General features: G+C 38.1%; 1 protein-coding gene across 6 annotated transcripts in view; it reads left to right on the plus strand.

The window, feature by feature from the left end:
* ANKS1B (ankyrin repeat and sterile alpha motif domain containing 1B) overlaps positions 1 to 18,017 on the plus strand; it is a 740,833-nt gene that overhangs the window by 180,151 nt on the left and 542,665 nt on the right. For all 6 annotated transcript variants that reach the window (XM_043491651.1, XM_043491643.1, XM_043491691.1 and 3 more), the window contains exon 9: positions 11,334 to 11,474. In XM_043491651.1, coding sequence (XP_043347586.1) covers positions 11,334 to 11,474 — 141 coding nt within the window. The remainder of the gene's footprint in view (positions 1 to 11,333; positions 11,475 to 18,017) is intronic.

The raw sequence follows: 18,017 nt of genomic DNA on the forward strand, positions 1-18,017 counted from the left end.
TGAGTAGAAAAAGACATAGGGCAAATCTTTCACACTATGTGTAACCTAAGTAAACAGGTTTTGCATGTACAAGCATTCCTTTTAGGAGAAAATCAAGGCTATCTTAAGCATGATTGAATAGATTGGTATCAATGACAGCCTTTGACAATGAGATTTCCTAGTTTCTGATGTATTTCACTTTCCCTTAGAAACAGTATAATTAAAAAAACCTTTATTTTCCAATAGATGGCAGTCTGGCTCAGTATTTTAAAGAACAAAAGCAGCCATCTTATATAAGAATTTTTCAACTTATAATTTTTTTCTTTACTGTGTTAAGGTGATAGGTTTTTAAACAGAATTTGCTGGACAAATTGCTTAGAAATAAAAAAATCTTTATTTCTTTTAATGAGAAACTCTATTGATGTAGTAAAAATGAATAGCATAGGTATATAATAAGCAAGCTAAAATCTCAGGGACAAATTTAGGGGTGTTGTGTAAGGTAACTTACAGGTTAGTAAGTGGATGCTAAAGGAGTTTAAATGCATCCAAAAGAAGCTAAGGATGTCTACTTGAATTCCAGGGAGACAGAAGAAAGGGATGTAGCAAGAGACCTAATACAGGGATGTAAACACACACATGCACACACACACAACACTTTCTTACATCTTCTTACATCCCCTCTGTATATATATTGCTTCAGCTTAGATGCTGCTTTCCTTAGACTCTAATATATAGCTTATACCAATACAAGTTTCTGTGCAGGCTTGATATTGCTGCACAAATTTTTAAGCTCCAGAGTCAAAATAGAAATGTGCAGTCTTTATAATAATAGATTTGTTTAGTTGTTTGTTTATGCTTATGTGAGAGCAAGAGCAGAGAAAAAATACAGAGAAAAAGAGAATGTTGGTGTAGAGGGCTTCTACATCTATAGTGGCCAGGATGGTGTTTTCAGGAAGATCACCGATGGATTGTAGTTTCTTCAGGAAGTCAGTGGTGTCTCGAAGATAGCTGGGAGTGCTGGTAGCATAGGGCCTGAGGAGGGAGTCTACATAGCCAGACAATCCTGCTGTCAGGGTGCCAATGCCTGAGATGATGGGGAATCCAGGGTTTTCAGGTTTATGGATCGTGGGTAGCAGACATTCCACCTACATTCCACACAAAGATGGACTACAAGTCGTCAGGAACAGTATCCCCAATAATGTCATGGCAAACCTGGTGGTTGAACTTTGTGACTTTGTCCTCACATTTGAGGACAATGTATACCTTCAAATCAGCGGCACTGCTATGGGTACCTGCATAGACCCACAGTATGCCAACATTTTTATGGCTGACTTACAACTACGCTTCCTCAGCTCTCATCCGCTAATGCACCTACTCTACTTGTGCTACACTGACGACATCTTCATCATCTCGACCCATGGAAAAGAAGCCCTTGAGGAATTCCACCATGATTTCAACAATTTCCATTCCACCATCAACCTCAGCCTGGACCAGTCCACACAAGAGATCCACTTCCTGGACACTATGGTGCTAATAAACAATGGTCACATAAACACCACCCTATACCAGAAACCTACTGACTGCTATTCCTACTTACATGCCTCCAGCTTTCATCCAGACCACACCACATGATCCATTATGTACAGCCAAGCTCTATGAAAGAACCACATTTGCTCCAACCCCTCAGACAGAGAGAAACACCTACAAGATCTCTATCAAGCATTCTTACAACTACAATACCCACCTGCTGAAGTGAAGAAACAGATTGACAGAGCCAGAAAAGTTCCCAGAAGTTACCTACTACAGGACAGGCCCAACAAAGAAAATAACAGAATGCTACTAGCCATCACCTTCAGCCCCAACTAAAACCTCTCCAACGCATCATCAAGGATCTACAATCTATCCTGAAGGATGATCCATCACTCTCACAGATCTTGGGAGACAGGCCAGTCCTTGATCACAGACAGCCCCCCAACCTGAAGCAAATACTCACCAGCAACCGCACACCCACACAACAGAACCACTAACCCAGGAACCTATCCTTGCAACAAAGCCCGTTGCCAACTGTGTCCACATATCTATTCAGGGGACACCATCATAGGGCCTCATCACATCAGCCACACTATCAGAGGCTCGTTCACCTGCACATCTACCAATGTGATATATGTCATCATGTGCCAGCAATGCCCCTCTGCCATGTACATTGGTCAAACTGGACAGTCTCTACGTAAAAGAATAAATGGACACAAATCAGACATCAAGAATTATAACATTCAAAAACCAGTTGGAGAACACTTCAGTCTCTTTGGTCACTCGAATACAGACCTCAAAGTGGCAATTCTTCAACAAAAAAACTTCAAAAACAGACTCCAATGAGAGACTGCTGAATTGGAATTAATTTGCAAACTGGATACAGTTAACTTAAGCTTGAATAGAGACTGGGAGTGGATGTGTCATTACACAAAGTAAAAGTATTTCCCCATGTTTATTCCCCCCCCCCCCCTCCACCCCCCACTGTTCCTCAGATGTTCTTGTCAACTGCTGGAAATGGCCCACATTGATTATCACTACAAAAGATTTTTTCACCCCTGCTCTCCTGCTGGTAATAGCTCACATTAAGTGATTACTCTCTTGTTACAATGTGTATGGTAACACCCATTGTTTCATGTTCTCTATGTATATAAAGCTCCCCACTATATTTTCCACTGAATGCATCCGATGAAGTGAGCTATAGCTCACAAAAGCTTATGCTCAAATAAATTTGTTAATCTCTAAGGTGCCACAAGTACTCCTTTTCTTTTTAAGAGGAATCTTGGAGCAAGGAGATTGCTTTTGCAGGCTCTTTACTGCCTGACAACCATGGTTTGGGCAAGTGCTGTACCTCTTTCCTCATGCAGCTCTGAAACTGTATCTCACTCAAAAAGAACAGGAGTACTTGTGGCACCTTAGAGACTAACAAATTTATTAGAGCATAAGCTTTCATGGGCTACAGCCCACTTCATCGGATGCATAAAATGGAACATACAGTAAGAAGATATTGATAGATAGGTAGATAGATAGATAGATAGATAGATAGATAGATAGATAGATAGATAGATAGATAGATAGATAGATAGATAGACACACACATACAGAGAAGGTGAATTAACATAATCTATAATGGAAATTTGCAAAGCAACTGCTTGGAGCTTGATTAACACAATTCTTTTTATGTTGGAGTCTGATAAGATACCCAATTCAGGAGAACAGTCCTTCAGTCTCTTTTTCTCCTAATGTTCCTCAAACCTCTTTCTAGGGAATTGACTCTGCTATTCTTAATGAAGGAAGACAAAAGGTTAATTTATAGTAAATAGAATTCTCCACAAGCATTGCTTCAGCACTTCCACACTTGCCCTCCCTTTTTCCGTGTTTCTTCAAGATTTTAATGCAATTCTTTCGAAGGACAAGAACTGAAGGGCATTTGATAAACAGAATTCTCTTCATAGCCTCTGTTTTTAATTTACTTGGACCCATAACAAAAGCACAAACCTATGCCCCAACTGTTTTGAATGGTTCTGTGGCATTTATGTAAGCTAACAAAAGTGTATGGATTTGCCGATCTCCTGAGCTAATAGAGTACCTTGTGACAACTCAAGGTCAAAAGAACCTTCCTTTCTCATCTCCTTCTCTCATCTTTCCTATTTTAGAAAAGATCTGAGACCACCTGGTATCTTCCTTTGCCAGTGCAAGATTGTGCCCTATAGTATGTTTTCTGGTGCTTTGGTCAGCTGAGTTTTAAATTTCTCAAGCAATGGGGTTTCCTCCTTCTCTGTTGGAAGACGATTTGACACTCTAATTGGTCTCGCTGTTTACTGAGAAACAGTATACATTCAAATTTCCATTAGTACATGGCATTATCATGAGAAACGTGAAATTGATTAAACAATACAGTTCTGCTGTGTTTTTGGTAGCATTCAGAATGGATTTCTGTACCCAAAAAATTGTCAGAGAGAAGGTCAGTGTTTGCAATGATATTACCAAATGTAACCCCTTTTTATTACTTGGGACAAATTTTATATACCAAAATTTTATTCCCCCCACAGCAAAAGGACTGCTCAAGAATAATGTATTAGGTTGATCTTTTATTCTTGATTCAGTTTACCAATAACAGGTCTCCTTCTACAGGCATATGCTGATTATCATTTCTACTCAAAATAAAAATTATGTTCTTCCCTCCCAAACAATGGAAATGTCATATTTAAAATGCTTTCCTCATATGGAAAGGTCTATCCACTCTCAAAACATAAAACTAGTACTCTTAAAATGAGATTTTTTAGAAGATACCACCTAATTACAATTCATCTAGGAGTCTTGGTTTCTAATGCACATGATATTCCCCCATAGAGAAGAGTTCTATGTGAATTCATTACAATATAAGTACTTCAGAGCAAAGAACTTGTTTGTCTTTATGGTTGTAAAGCACCATGTACCTTTGGGATGCTTTAGAAATGATTAATAATATTTTATGTACGCAATCCTATTTGTTTTTATTGCTGCATTCTACAGGGCAGATATTTTTATTAAGTTAATTACTATGGCTCTTGGATCTCTTTTCAAAGACGATCCTACATTTTCAGAGCCTTACAATAATTCAAATATATGCCGTAGAAGACTAAACTCTGCTCTTTGTTGCAGCTGTGAAAATCCAGATTATCTCCACTGAAGTTGGTGTAATTATTTTGGAGACCAGCCTGGTTACTGAGACAAAATGCTGGGTTAAGAATTTGGCCCTAGGCATCATCCTTTGCTAGTTACACTTTCAGCTACCTTACTGTGCTGGGCAAATGGTGAGAGCTCTCACTCAACTGATTCCCAGTTGTTCCCATGCACCAATTTAATATAGTTATATTTATCATTTATGATACAACACAGCAAACCTCAACCAGCTCGTCACTAATGGAATCAGAGTTAATACAGCACAAGTGTTCTTCAAAGTCTTTTTGACTATCCATTCTTATCCAGCCTTCATCTTCAGATGACTAACCTGTGACTCTTTCGAATGGCTTTGCCCTTTCAGACATGATTTCTCCGAGACCTTTATTTGAACAAGGACTTCTTAATCAAAAACAACTACACTCTCAGTAACACATTTCTGTTGAGAATAAGTATTTTAATCCAAAAAATGTGTGAGCTGTTAGGAGGATAATAAAATGGTGACTGCTGCCCACTCACTTATCACATAATTTTTCCCTGCTTCTTTAATTTCTGTTCCCTGCTGCCGTATTTCTTGAACAATAATGCATTTTCTATAAGTTCCATCATTCTGCCACCCACCTATCATCCTTTCTTTCACAACTTAAAGCAAAGGAAAAATATACATTTTTCAGCTAATTTGCTTTTAAACTGTGTTGAGTTTTACAAATGTTTTTATGAGGATAACACTTAGATATTATAGTGATGGTGGATATATAGCTACATTTTTAGGTGTTTTACATGAAATGTTTTGATTTTTTTGCTCGGTAACTGCATTATAAAATATTATAGTTATGTTAACTCTAAATTACTTTTTCTTATATGTACTAAAACTAAACGAGCTTCAGTTTCTTCCTCACACTTAATTGATATTTCTAAAAATATTAGCCCTTGATTTCATTTTTCTTTAGGCCCTGATACTCTTTATTGCTAATTTCTTTTTTATAGTAAATATTACACCGGTTCCACGCATTGAGTCAAATTTTGGCATGATTCATTCAGAGTGAACACTCAGGCCTTGTTGCAGTGAGATACTTAAGCTCATGGTTAACTTCAAGCACATGAGAAGTCCGATTAACTTCATTGGAACTACTCATGTACTTCAACAGAGCCCCCTACAAAAACTCATTTTCTGCTACATGTGTGGGCACTTACACTGTGCTTACGCTTGCTAGCTGAATTTCACCCCTTGGGCTTGGGTGGAGCTGGTTGAGGAGTCTTTGGCAGGAAAGGGGGTGATGTTGCCCTTCCCCCCATGGAGTTTCTTATGGATGAGGTCTTGGAGGAAGCCACCCACTTCTCTTTCATCTGTCCCTCAATTTGGAGAGGAGGTGGAAGTCCCAGTGGTTGCTGATGGAAAGGCCCCCATTTTGGATAGTGGAGTCCTCCAAGCAATCTTCAAGGAGATCAAGGCCCTGGGTCTGAGCTCCATACAGGTAATATTCATATGAAATATTTTGCACAGTTTTGTAACTTCCAGATTATTTTGTCAGATGCATACAACTCCCATTGACTTAACTATCAGTTGAAAACACAGAGCTGGTGATGTTGTTTGGTCTTTAATGTATTTTGCTGCTTGTACACAGCCATAGAACAGGAATAACACAGTCTTCAAGAAGCAGGAATTTTTGTATCAATGTTTCCAAGAGGTTAAATAAAAGAATATAGAAATACTGGCAACTTGGGTGAGGGGGAGAACAGAGTTAGAGGACAAATGTCTTACAGCTGGATCACTCTTACAGCTCAAACCTCCAGCTCTGAAACCGTTGTTACAACTGAATATTGAAGCATTGTTCCTAACATGGCATCTGTTGTAAATATAAGTTAATAAGTAGGCATTAGAATTATGTGATGAAAAATGCTAAAAAAGCTCTAGTACCAAATCAGACATTTTTGCTGACACTGAATTATTCTAATGGATTCTACTGATTTAAAGTCAACATATTAGCCATGCTTCTACAGACTGAAGGTAATTAGGCTAAAATGGAGATAATATAAGCAGAGAGGCAGTTTACTGTTTGGTTTTAGATCTCAGCTGTGCGGCATGGATTGCCATAGTTCTACTGGGTACACAGTAACAGATAATTTTTTAGCTACAGAGTGGTCAAAGATCAGAATTTCATGCTGACTATTTTGAGGGAAGCAACAGAGAATCAATCTTTATTATAGGAATTTTAACTGAATCTGATAGAGTGAATGCTGGTCTAAGATAAGGAGTTAATGGAGTGCCTTGGAATTAGGTGATTAAATCAGGTCTGCCCACCAACACCTGCCACAATCATCAATCTAAGAGGGTGGGACCACCAGATGTAGTTAATAACTGAGGGAAAGACAGCAAATAAAAGGGAATAAAGCAGACTTATGGGTAATAGATATTTTATCTTTGGAGAAGGTCTGTCTAGGTAGTGAAGTATATAGTCAATGGCTTTGACTAATTTGAGAGAAGGTCCAAACTTTGCACTGTTAATATACACCGTGAGAAGGAGAGACTGTGGAGGCTTCCCTGAGAGGATGGAAGACCTGGGTTATGAATTGAGGAAGTGTTTTTATTTTTATTTAGAGTGACTGTAAACTATAGGGACTGAGGGAAATAAAGAGACTGTTTTTGTTGAGTCCAGGGATGCAGAAGTTTGGATAAGTAAAGAGGATTTTCTCCTTCCTTCCTCTTCCCTCTGACTTTTGGGTGCTGGTTTGTGCTCTTGGGTGCTGGGAATGGCCAATATTTATTATTATTAATAATAATAATAAAAAAACTCTCATGGAAACAGAAAACAATGCTTACAACTAAAAACACATGTTTAGCAAAGTTATGGCTTCTCTAGTATGTTGGAGAGGGTGCAGATGAGCTTCACGGTAGCCACTCTTAGGTCTGTGATCGAGTGACCAGAAGCTTCACAAACAGACTCCAACGAGAGACTGCTGAATTGGAATTAATTTGCAAACTGGATACAATTAACTTAGGCTTGAATAGAGACTGGGAATGGATGAGTCATTACACAAAGTAAAACTATTTCCCCATGGTATTTCTCCCTCCCACCCCACCCCCCACTGTTCCTCTGATATTCTTGTTAACTGCTGGAATTAGCCTACCTGCTTGTCACCATGAAAGGTTTTCCTCCTTTCCCCCCCCCCCCCGCTGTTGGTGATGGCTTATCTTAAGTGATCACTCTCCTTACAGTGTGTATGATAAACCCATTGTTTCATGTTCTCTGTGTGTGTGTATATAAATCTCTCCTCTGTTTTTTCCACCAAATGCATCCGATGAAGTGAGCTGTAGCTCACGAAAGCTTATGCTCTAATAAATTTGTTAGTCTCTAAGGTGCCACAAGTACTCCTTTTCTTTTTGCGAATACAGACTAACACGGCTGCTACTCTGAAACCTCTCATTTTATATAGTCTTTATATTTTTTATTTAGATTAGATTATGTTCTGTGAATTACTTTCACTTGCCTATGAAGTTAGACTAGTTTGTTGCATTCTTTCTAGTTATCAGGTGCTGTTACAGTTCTTTGCCACTTACTATAGGGGGCATCTTTAATTTTGGTCTTTGGGCTGGGAATGCTTAAAATAACTTATCCCCTTTGCATGTAGTAAACTACACTTATTTTAGTAGTGCAGATAACTGGGTACATCGGAGGGCTTGGACTGCCACCCATTTTACAGATTAGTGAAAGATGTATAGTCCTCTTAACAATATAAGTGGACCTGCTTGGCTGCAAATTCACTCTCCCATCTTCTCTACTCCACACCCTCAATCTTGTTCTTCACTCTTCCTTTGTAGCTAAGCAGTATAGCTTTGGGATCATCAATTGCACTGTTTATGCCTTCATTTCCCAATCTAAGCCTCAGAAGTCAAGTCATTAATGAGTTTCCTTAGTGTGTTGCCCTCTTCTTATTTAGAAGGAGGGAGTGATTGGAGATAAGGAGGGGGAGAGAGTTGCGCAAAGTTCGCCGCCTTATAGGTTCAAGTTTCCTGAACTCAAACCTTAAGCAAACCTGCAGGTATCAGTCAAATTTTAGTTCTGGAGCCAAGCGGCAGAGTGCAATTGGAAAACACCAAGTAAAATTATGTGTTACATCACATTTGGAGCACAGTATTAGTCACCTTATCTGAATCAAGAAATGAAGTTGGAGAAAGTAGGACTCAGATATGAGAATTTGAAGATGAGATATTATGATTAAAGAACTTAAAGCTGAGTGGTTATGAAAATTAATTTTAACTGGTCTGAGGTCAGTGGACAGGCTGGAACTAGAAGACTAGAATTGGAGAGTATTATTTTATTATGCCAGCAGTGAAGGGAACTTTTTATTATATCTTCTAGGGAATGTTTCTATATTTTTGGAGTGGCATAAGCAAACTGCCACAGTTATAAAAACAAAAGCAAGTGTGCCAAAGCATGCAATAGGCATTGTTTATTATAGAAATCTAAATTTTTGTGACTAGAAGTAGATTGTCACCTTTGGGGAATAGGGGGCAAGCTGGGGTTTTGTTTTGTTTTTTGTAAAGGGAGTGCTTTGTTTTTTGTCACAATGCTTAAAGCTTATATATTTCCAATGTAAACATATAGGATAAAAATGACAGATGGTAGCATAACATAATTCTAGATAGCAAGGCCCGGGGGCTGCTTCTGATCCTACACAACTATATAACAATAGAACTCCTTCATGACCCAAACCCTGCAGAGTTCACCCAATCCTCTTAATAATCCATGCAAAAATGCTGTTGCTATAGTAACACATGCTGTAGCACTACTTGACTGTCAGAATAACCTCAAAAAATAACAGATTTAGAAAATGAATCTTAAAGTGCAAAGTAAACAAACATGCACTCTTAAAAACCCCCTTCCTCTTTTCCCCCAAGAAAAACCAACCACTGAAAAAACAAAAACAAAACAACAACAAAAACCCACCTAGAGTGTGATGCTCCAGTCTTGTAATGGGTGATACAGTGAGTTTAAACCAAGGGAGTGCAATAAATTCTGAATTTAATCTTGGGTCAATGGGCTGGAGTCTGAATTTAGGACTACTTACTCACATTTGGACAGTATATTTGCAAACATGAGAGCTCCAAACTGTTTTCTGTTAAATGAAAGTTTAGAATCTGAATGTTAATGGGGCCACATAAACATATCATGCAGGCTGGAACTGGTCCATGGTCCGGTTATTCTATACATGTGAGTTAGATGTGAGCAAAATAATCACATGGGGCATGGAATTAAGATGGAAGTGTAATTTAGGGATTGTCTTCATTACCGCGCTACATTGGTGCAGTTGCATTGATGCGCTCTCCTGTCGATGTAATTACTCCACCTCAACAGGAGGCCGAAGCTATGTCGGCGGGAGTGTTTCCCACCAACATAGTGCAGTGTAGACACTGCTTTAAATCAATGTACCTTATGTTAGGGGAGGGAAGGGGAGAGGATTTCAAGTTACATCAATTTTAGCAGTAGTATGGATAAGCCCTTACAAGATGTGTAACTTTATTTAGTGTAACTTTGTTCTAAGAGGAGGGTTTTTCAGAAGTGTTCAGCATTGACCTATATCATCTACTGAAATAAATGATAAAACTGTGATTCACTTCAGTGGGATCAAAGATAGGCTAACACAGTATAATTTTGAAAATCCCACCCTACATCTCCTAACTAAGGATGGGGACAGGAGGTATGATCACAATCAAGAAAAGGGGGATGATCTGTGTAAATAGAAAAATGCCCACCTTTTCTCCCAACAACCGTTATGGAATAATGACAGAGTTTAAAATGAAAACATAAAATATGTTTCAAATATCCTCAGTGGCTCCACAATAGGCATAATTTTGAGTCTGTGCAACAAAGACTTGAAGCAGGAAACAAAACGGTAACAATAGAATCACTTTTCCTGAAATCCCTTGCCCTTGTTGTTTAGGGCAAACAAACATAGCAGGTTTTTGGTTTTTTTTTTTAATGAAAAATCAATAAGTATTGTTCACCATACATAACAAATTACCTTTTTTCATCATTGGTAAACATCAAACTAAAAATGAAATCCTAAATTGTGATTAAATTTCTACTACTTCTCTGCAAAGCCACTGGCCAATTCAAGCTAAAATGGTTGTAGTTATATATATATATTTAATTAATATAATATTTGGCTGTGGAAACAAGATCCCATTATCTTCTGGTGTATCTGCAATATTCTACCTACTGTACAATTTCTAACAGCAGTAAAAATTTAATGTTAGTTTTCATTCTCTGCAAGCTATAGTGGAAAAATAATGTAAAAGCTAAAATTTAAATTAAAATGCTCTTTTTTTCAATTGAAAAGTTGCAGGGTGTCTGGTGTTGTACATTATACATAATCTGATTATTATTTGTAGACTGAAGGTGAGTAATAAGAGTCTCTGTCTCTGAAATCCTATTTAAAATACAGCTTACTGTAGCTCATCACATCTTTTTTTCTTTAGGTAATATAATATGTTTTATTGATTATTGATTGAATAGATGCACTGTATTAAGTTGAAAATGCAGTATATTTATCAGTTTCTGGAAATGTGAAGTTTCTCAATCAATCTTAGCATTTTTAACTATGGTAAAATAAAGCAAAATGTTTCTGCATAATGTTCCAGTAAACTTAATTTTCCACAGAGGCCTTCATCAACAAATCTCTCACCAGGGGAGGAGGAAGAGGAAGATGTCCGGGAAAACAGTTGTGGTCCTGCAGGTTTATGGGAGGCACTGACACCCTGCAATGGATGTAGGAACCTTGGATTCCCCATTCTTGCACAGGTATTTATCTTTCTATCTTAAAATCTGTAAGCTATAGAGCAGTGGTTCCCAATTTTCTTTTTCACAGACCACTTGAAAATTGCTGAGGGTCTTGGTGGACCACTTAATGATCTTTCCAAATGTTGTTTGTACCGTTAACTAACTATTGTAAAACGCTTTGGATAAAAGCGCTATTTAAAAAACGTTATTATAATGAACATTTTTTTGTTCTACAAATAAAAGCACACAACTCATATTTTAATATCAGTAGTCTTACCTTTCTAATGAGATGTATGTGCCCTCTCTCCTCTGCTGCGGCAGCCCCCGAGCTGGTGCTGTGAAGGAGGGGGTGTCTCTCCCTCTCTCCCAAGCTGTGGCAGCCCCTGAGCTGGGGCTGGGAAGGATGGCCATCTCTCCCCGGCAGCCTCAGCCCTGGAACGTCGGCTCTTTCTCTGGCTACCACAGCCCTGCACGTCCCAAATTCCCCCCAACGCCCTCTTCTCACCCCACTATCCCCTCTCACCTACCCCCACTCCCCCTAAGGCCACCACCTCACCTTACATGTGCATCTTCTCCAGGGTCCAGGCACCTAATTAGTGAAGCCACACCTGTGCGGCTTCACTAATTAGGTGGGTGTCCCTTCATTCTTTTGTGTGCAGCTGCCCAGGCGTGCACCTTAGAAGGAACTATCCGCGGACCACCTGAATGGAGCAGTGGTCCGCAGACCACAGTTTGAGAACTTCTACAATAGAGTATTCTTACAATCTTTCTCTGGCAGACCTTTTGCAGCTGTTTCTGTTATCATGTTTCTAAATCCATAGGAGTGTAATACAGTAGCATCTAGATCAGTGACTACTCTACTCCTTTAAGGAATCTGATTTGTCTTGTATCCCCAAGGTTCACCTCACTTAAAAACTACTTGCTTACAAAATTGGAGATAAAATACAAAGTGTCACTGCACACTAATACTGAAAAATTGCTTACTTTCTAATTTTTACGATATAATTATAAAATCAATTGGAATAGAAATACTGTACTTACATTTCAGTGTGTAATATATACAGCAGTATAAACAACTGATTGTATGAAATTTAAGTTTGTACTGACTTCGCTAGTGCTTTTTATGTAACCAATTGTAAAACTAGGCAAATATCTAGATGAGTTGGTGTACCCCTGGAAGACTTCTACATAGCCCCAGAAGCATGTTACCCCTGGTTGAGAACCACTGATCTAGATTATAGACGTAATCTACTGGCACAAAAGTATCTACTACACACTTCTGTCTATACAAAATAATAAATCTTTTCCCTATGCTTTCCTCTAGAAAACAGTAACATTTTAAAAATGGAATAATGTACAGAAAAATAAATGTTATGAACAATGGACATCCTGTAGAAGTAGCAAAATTCTAATTTCCTGAACACTCTTTAAAAAGACACAGAGCAAAAGTGCCTAAGTGATTTCGAGATCCAATGAGACTTTGATTCTGAAGTGCCTAAGTCACTTTTGAAAATGGGAATGTCTCCTAAGTCACATAGGTACTTCTGAAAATTTTGTCTGCAATCTTTTAACTACAGAATTTAAAAAGGTAAGGATCATATTGTATTACCCATCTAGTTAAGCTTAATGTACAAAATGTTCAATTTACAAAGGCAATTTCAGATGTTTGTTTACCCATGGTTTTGGCAGATTATTTCATTCTTCTTGGGAAATTCACAGGCTTTTCATAAGGCAACTGTCGGGGTCAAGGAGATGAATTTCTTCATGGTCACATAAGACTGCTAGACCACTGTACAGCTGCTACTGCATACACATGGGACAAATTCTCCTCTCAATTTTGTAACACATGAAAATTTGGCTGTATGTGTCTGATATTTTAGGCACGAGTACATCTGAAGCTTAATATCTTAAGCTTTCTTGGAGAGTGTATTTACATATAACATTTTAGATAAGCTAAAATAGATGGCTGTCTTTTAACTACATCAAGCTTTCAATAACAAGTTTTTGGGGGGGTGGTTGTTTTATTTTTAGAGCATGAAATCTACTGTATGAAAGGGAAGCTGCTGTTGATGACCCGCCCCCTCAGAATAAGGAAATGTTTTAAAATAACATCAGAATATGTAAAATTTGTTAATATTGGAGCTGGTTGAAAATATTCAAATGGAACAGTTTTCCATTGAAAAAAATTGATTCAATGAAACTGAAACATTTGTTTGAACTTTTGTTGTATTATAAATTAGAATATAATAGTCAATATGACAAAGAAGAAACATTTAATGAAATTTCCAAGATTTCAGTTTTTCTTCCTAGTTTGGGATTAAACAATATTTTGAAATCTTGAAATTACCTGCAAGACAGAAATTCCTTTTTTCTCCCCTTAGTATAAAGGCACTGCAGTTCCTTCCTCCTAGAGTAGTTTGGGGACTTAATACTTCATCTGAAGTGATATAATAGTATACCCCGAGACTCCTCCTTTGTAGTTTGTATAACTTCCCCAAAAAATCTTTCACTTAAACCCTGACATTTGTCAAGTAATCATTAACACTCTTGATATTCTGGAGAAAGATAAAGGAAAATGGCTAAGAAATGTAGGGCTAAATCCTTCTTATCCACTGGAAGACTAAACAGTAACATCTATGCAGGCATGCCAGCAGGTGAGTCCTGTGCAAGGTGAATCATTTTGCCACAGAGCAGTATAGCATATCAGGACTGTCCAGCTCATCAGGTCTTCCCAGTACATCAGAGCACTTGCTGTCTCTTTTCTCATGTTGCAGCTTTCTTACTTCTGTTATGTCTTGTACTTTTGTTGTGCTACTCAATGTGGGCTTGTCCAATTTCTTCTATGGATTTCAGTGAAGCAGGATCAGTCAATTAATAAACTTGAATAGTGATGATCAAGATTTAGTCAGTGCTCCAGCTTTTTATGAGCTGCTTGTTTCTTCAACATTTCAACAGTTGCTTTCTACTTCATGACATTTATATTTTCTAGACATCTTTAACGTCTTTGGTATGTAGCAAGGTGCAATGTTATCAGATCTGTAAAAGATATAGCAGTATTTTAGGTTCTTACTGGTTATCAACTCCTAGTTTTTCATAAATTACTTTTAGTGTTTGGTACTTTTCTGCTTTGGAATTATGTAATTTATTGATTGATTACTCATTAATCTTCCCATGGTGAACATGTGTGAATCATAGAAAAATAGGAATGAAAAGGATCTCGATAGGTCAGTTAGTCCAGACCCCTGCACTGAGGCAGAACTAAGTATTATTTAGACCATCCCGATGAATGTTTGTCTATCCTGTTCTTAAAAACCTCCAGTGATGGAGATTCCACACACTCCTGAGGTAATTAAATACCCTTATAGTTGGGAAGGTTTACCTAATGTCTAACCTAAACTGCCCTTGCTGCAATTTAACCCCATTATTTCTTGTCCTATCCTCAGAAGTTAAGGAGAACAATTTTTCTCCCTCCTCCTTGTAAAAACCTTTTATCATGTCCCCCCTCAGTCTTCTCTTCTCCAGACTAAACAAACTCATTTTTTTTCAATCTTCCCTCACAGCTCATGTTTTCTAGACCTTTAATTATTTTTGTTGCTCTTCTCTGGACTTTCTCCAATTTGTCCACATCTTTCCTGACGTGTGGTTCCCAGAACTGGACATAATACTTCAGCTGAGGTCTTATCAGTACTGAGTAGAGTGGAAGTATTATTTCTCATGTCTTGCTTACAACATTCCTGCTAATACATCCTAGAATATTTGCTTTTTTGCAACAGTATTACATTGTTGACCCATACTTAGTTTGTGATCTACTATGACCCCCCAGATCCTTTGCTGCAGTACTCCTTCCTAGGCAGTTCTTGTTACCCTTTATATTCCTAACTAGCTTAACCTTGTTTTGTGCTTGGTCTTTCTAATTTTGTCCCTTTGTGCTTGTGTTGTGGGGTTATTTTTATATTCATCCTTTGTAATTTGACCTAGTTTCCACTTCTTGTATGACTCTTTTTTGTGTTTTCATATCATTGACAATCTCCTGGTTAAGCCAGCATTGCCTCTTACCATACTTCTCATCTTTCCTGTGCATTGGTATAGTTTGCTCTTGTTCCCTTAATAATGTCTCTTTAAAAAACTGCCAACTCTTCTGAACCCTTTTTTCCCCTTAGACTTGCTTCCCATGGGATCTTACCAACCAATTATCTGAGTTTGCTAAAGTCTGCCTTCTTGAAGTCCATTGTCTTTATTCTGATGTTTTCCCTATTTCATCATTCCCTAGAATCAGGAACTCATCATTTCATGATTTCTTTCATCCAAGCAGCCTTCCACCTTCAGATTCTCAACTAGATCCTCCCTGTTTGTCAGAATCAAATCCAGAATAACCTCTCCCCAGTTGCTTTCTACACCTTCTGTAATAAAAAGTTGCCTATGTTGCATTCCAAGAGCTTGTTGGATAATCTGTGCCCTGCTGTATTTCCCAACAAATGTCTGGGTAGTTGAAGTCCTCCATCACCACTAAGTCCTGTGTTTTTGGATGATTTTGTTGTTTAAAAAGTCTCATCCACCACTTCTTCCTCCTATTTAGGTGGTCTATAGTAGATCCCTACCATGATATTACCACTGTGTTTAACCCTTTTATCCTTACCCAGAGACTTTCAACTGGTCTACCTCCCACTTCTCTATCTCGGCCTCAGTGCAAGTGTATACATATTTGCTATACAAAACACCTTCTTCCTTTTTTTCCCCTGCCTGTCCTTCCTGAAGAATCTGTACCTTTCTATACCAGAATTGCTGTCATATGAATTATCCCACCAAGATTATGTGATGCCAATTGTCATATTTGTGATTATTCATTAGTATTTCTAGCTCTTCCTGTTTATTTCCCATACTTCTTGCATGAATATACAGACATCTAAGATGTTTATTAGATTTCCCCTCTGTATTCCCTCTTGTGTCTCCTTCATCTGGGCTCTGATTTCCCATATTGACCCCCAGATTCTGACCTCTCACCCAAGTCTTCATATTTTGGATTTACCTGTGGGCTTTTATCTCCTGCCCCCATTAAACCTAGTTTAAAGGTTAGCCAGTCTGTATCCGAAGATACTCTTCCCCTTCCTTGACAGGTGGACCCCAATTCTGCTCAGCAGTCTACCTTCTCAGAACAGGGACCCATGGTCAAGGAAGCTGAAGACCTCCTGTCGACACCAGCCACGCAGCCACATATTTACCTCCAGGATGTGTCTGTCTCTGCCCGGATTATTTTGAGTGATTTCATAATTTAAAAATAATTTTCCTTGCCTATTTTTAACATAAGACAAATGTAAGAGCTACTATAGTAGCAATGAAATTGGTTCAAGATTTTTTTCCAGATATGGGCTGGTCCCTTTTCCCTTTTAATAAAGGAGGTTCATTTCAAGATTTACTTAAACTGGAGGACAGTAATTTCCTGAACTAGTTTGCTTTTTTTTACACTTAAATTGTAAAATATTAAGCAAATTCGGTTTTAATAAAAATCATCTGTCACTCACTAAGAGGATAAAAAGGCTTTTTAATTGTGTATACTTAATTCTGTCTCTTTATTTTTGCCCAACTCCTCCATTAGGTCCCAAAATATATCTAGACAAGTATTATATAAAAATGAGCTTTTGTTTCTTCTATTTTTTTTCCTATCAGAAAAGATAGGAAAAGCCAAAGGGTAATAACATTCAAGAAGATACAGGGATAAGATCTGTGGTCGAAATGACAATATACTGTATCTCAGTATCACTGTAGAAATGTCTATGTTGGTATTAATACTGCACGTCTCTATCGGGACATCCACTACAGTTCAGTGTAGGAGGGGAGACCCTTATCCCCAGCAGTGTATCTGCATAACAGAAACCTTCCTTTACCCCCTCCTCGACCCTGAGATAATTTTAAATAAAATAAAACCCAAATTAAAAGTTTGCCAGAGATGAATTCAGCCTACAACCCAGAGCTCTCAGTCCCCACAGCACTCTAAACCTCTAGTGCCAGAGGATTCATTGGCATTTGTTTACCCTGAAGCAAGCTTTTTGGTATGTTAGTACCAGCCTTTATTCAGGTGCAGTGCTGTTAGAATCTCTTAGAGTACTTTCTGAAATAACTCTTAACATTTTAGTGATTGAATCTAATACTGGCTCTATCTAGCCTTCAAACAAAGTATGGCACTAATGAAAATTCTGCCTGTCCCAAGAGCCGGGCTTAAAGAGAAAGGTACTGCACACAGAGTTCTTTGTTAAATTTGACTCAAAAGTGGGAAATGAGTAAAGAACTTCTATTTTTCATTATCTGGAGAAATCTCACTCCACTTGATCAGTGAGCGAAGGAGAGGACTCTGGGAGGAAACCCTAACCAAATAACCATGAATGATGCTTGTTAATATGTTTTGTACAATTGAGAACAAAGTAGCCCGCTGAAACAGGGAATCTTGAATCCAGAACATGTGCATAAGTATGTCCAAAATGTGGCAATATCTATTGGCTGAACTGTTCCCAAATATAGGGAAATATAGAACCTCGAAGTCCCCTTTCATACCTAGATTAACATTTATAT

This window comes from Dermochelys coriacea, chromosome 1 (assembly GCF_009764565.3).
Source record: "Dermochelys coriacea isolate rDerCor1 chromosome 1, rDerCor1.pri.v4, whole genome shotgun sequence".
In the NCBI taxonomy this organism is placed as follows: domain Eukaryota; kingdom Metazoa; phylum Chordata; order Testudines; family Dermochelyidae; genus Dermochelys; species Dermochelys coriacea.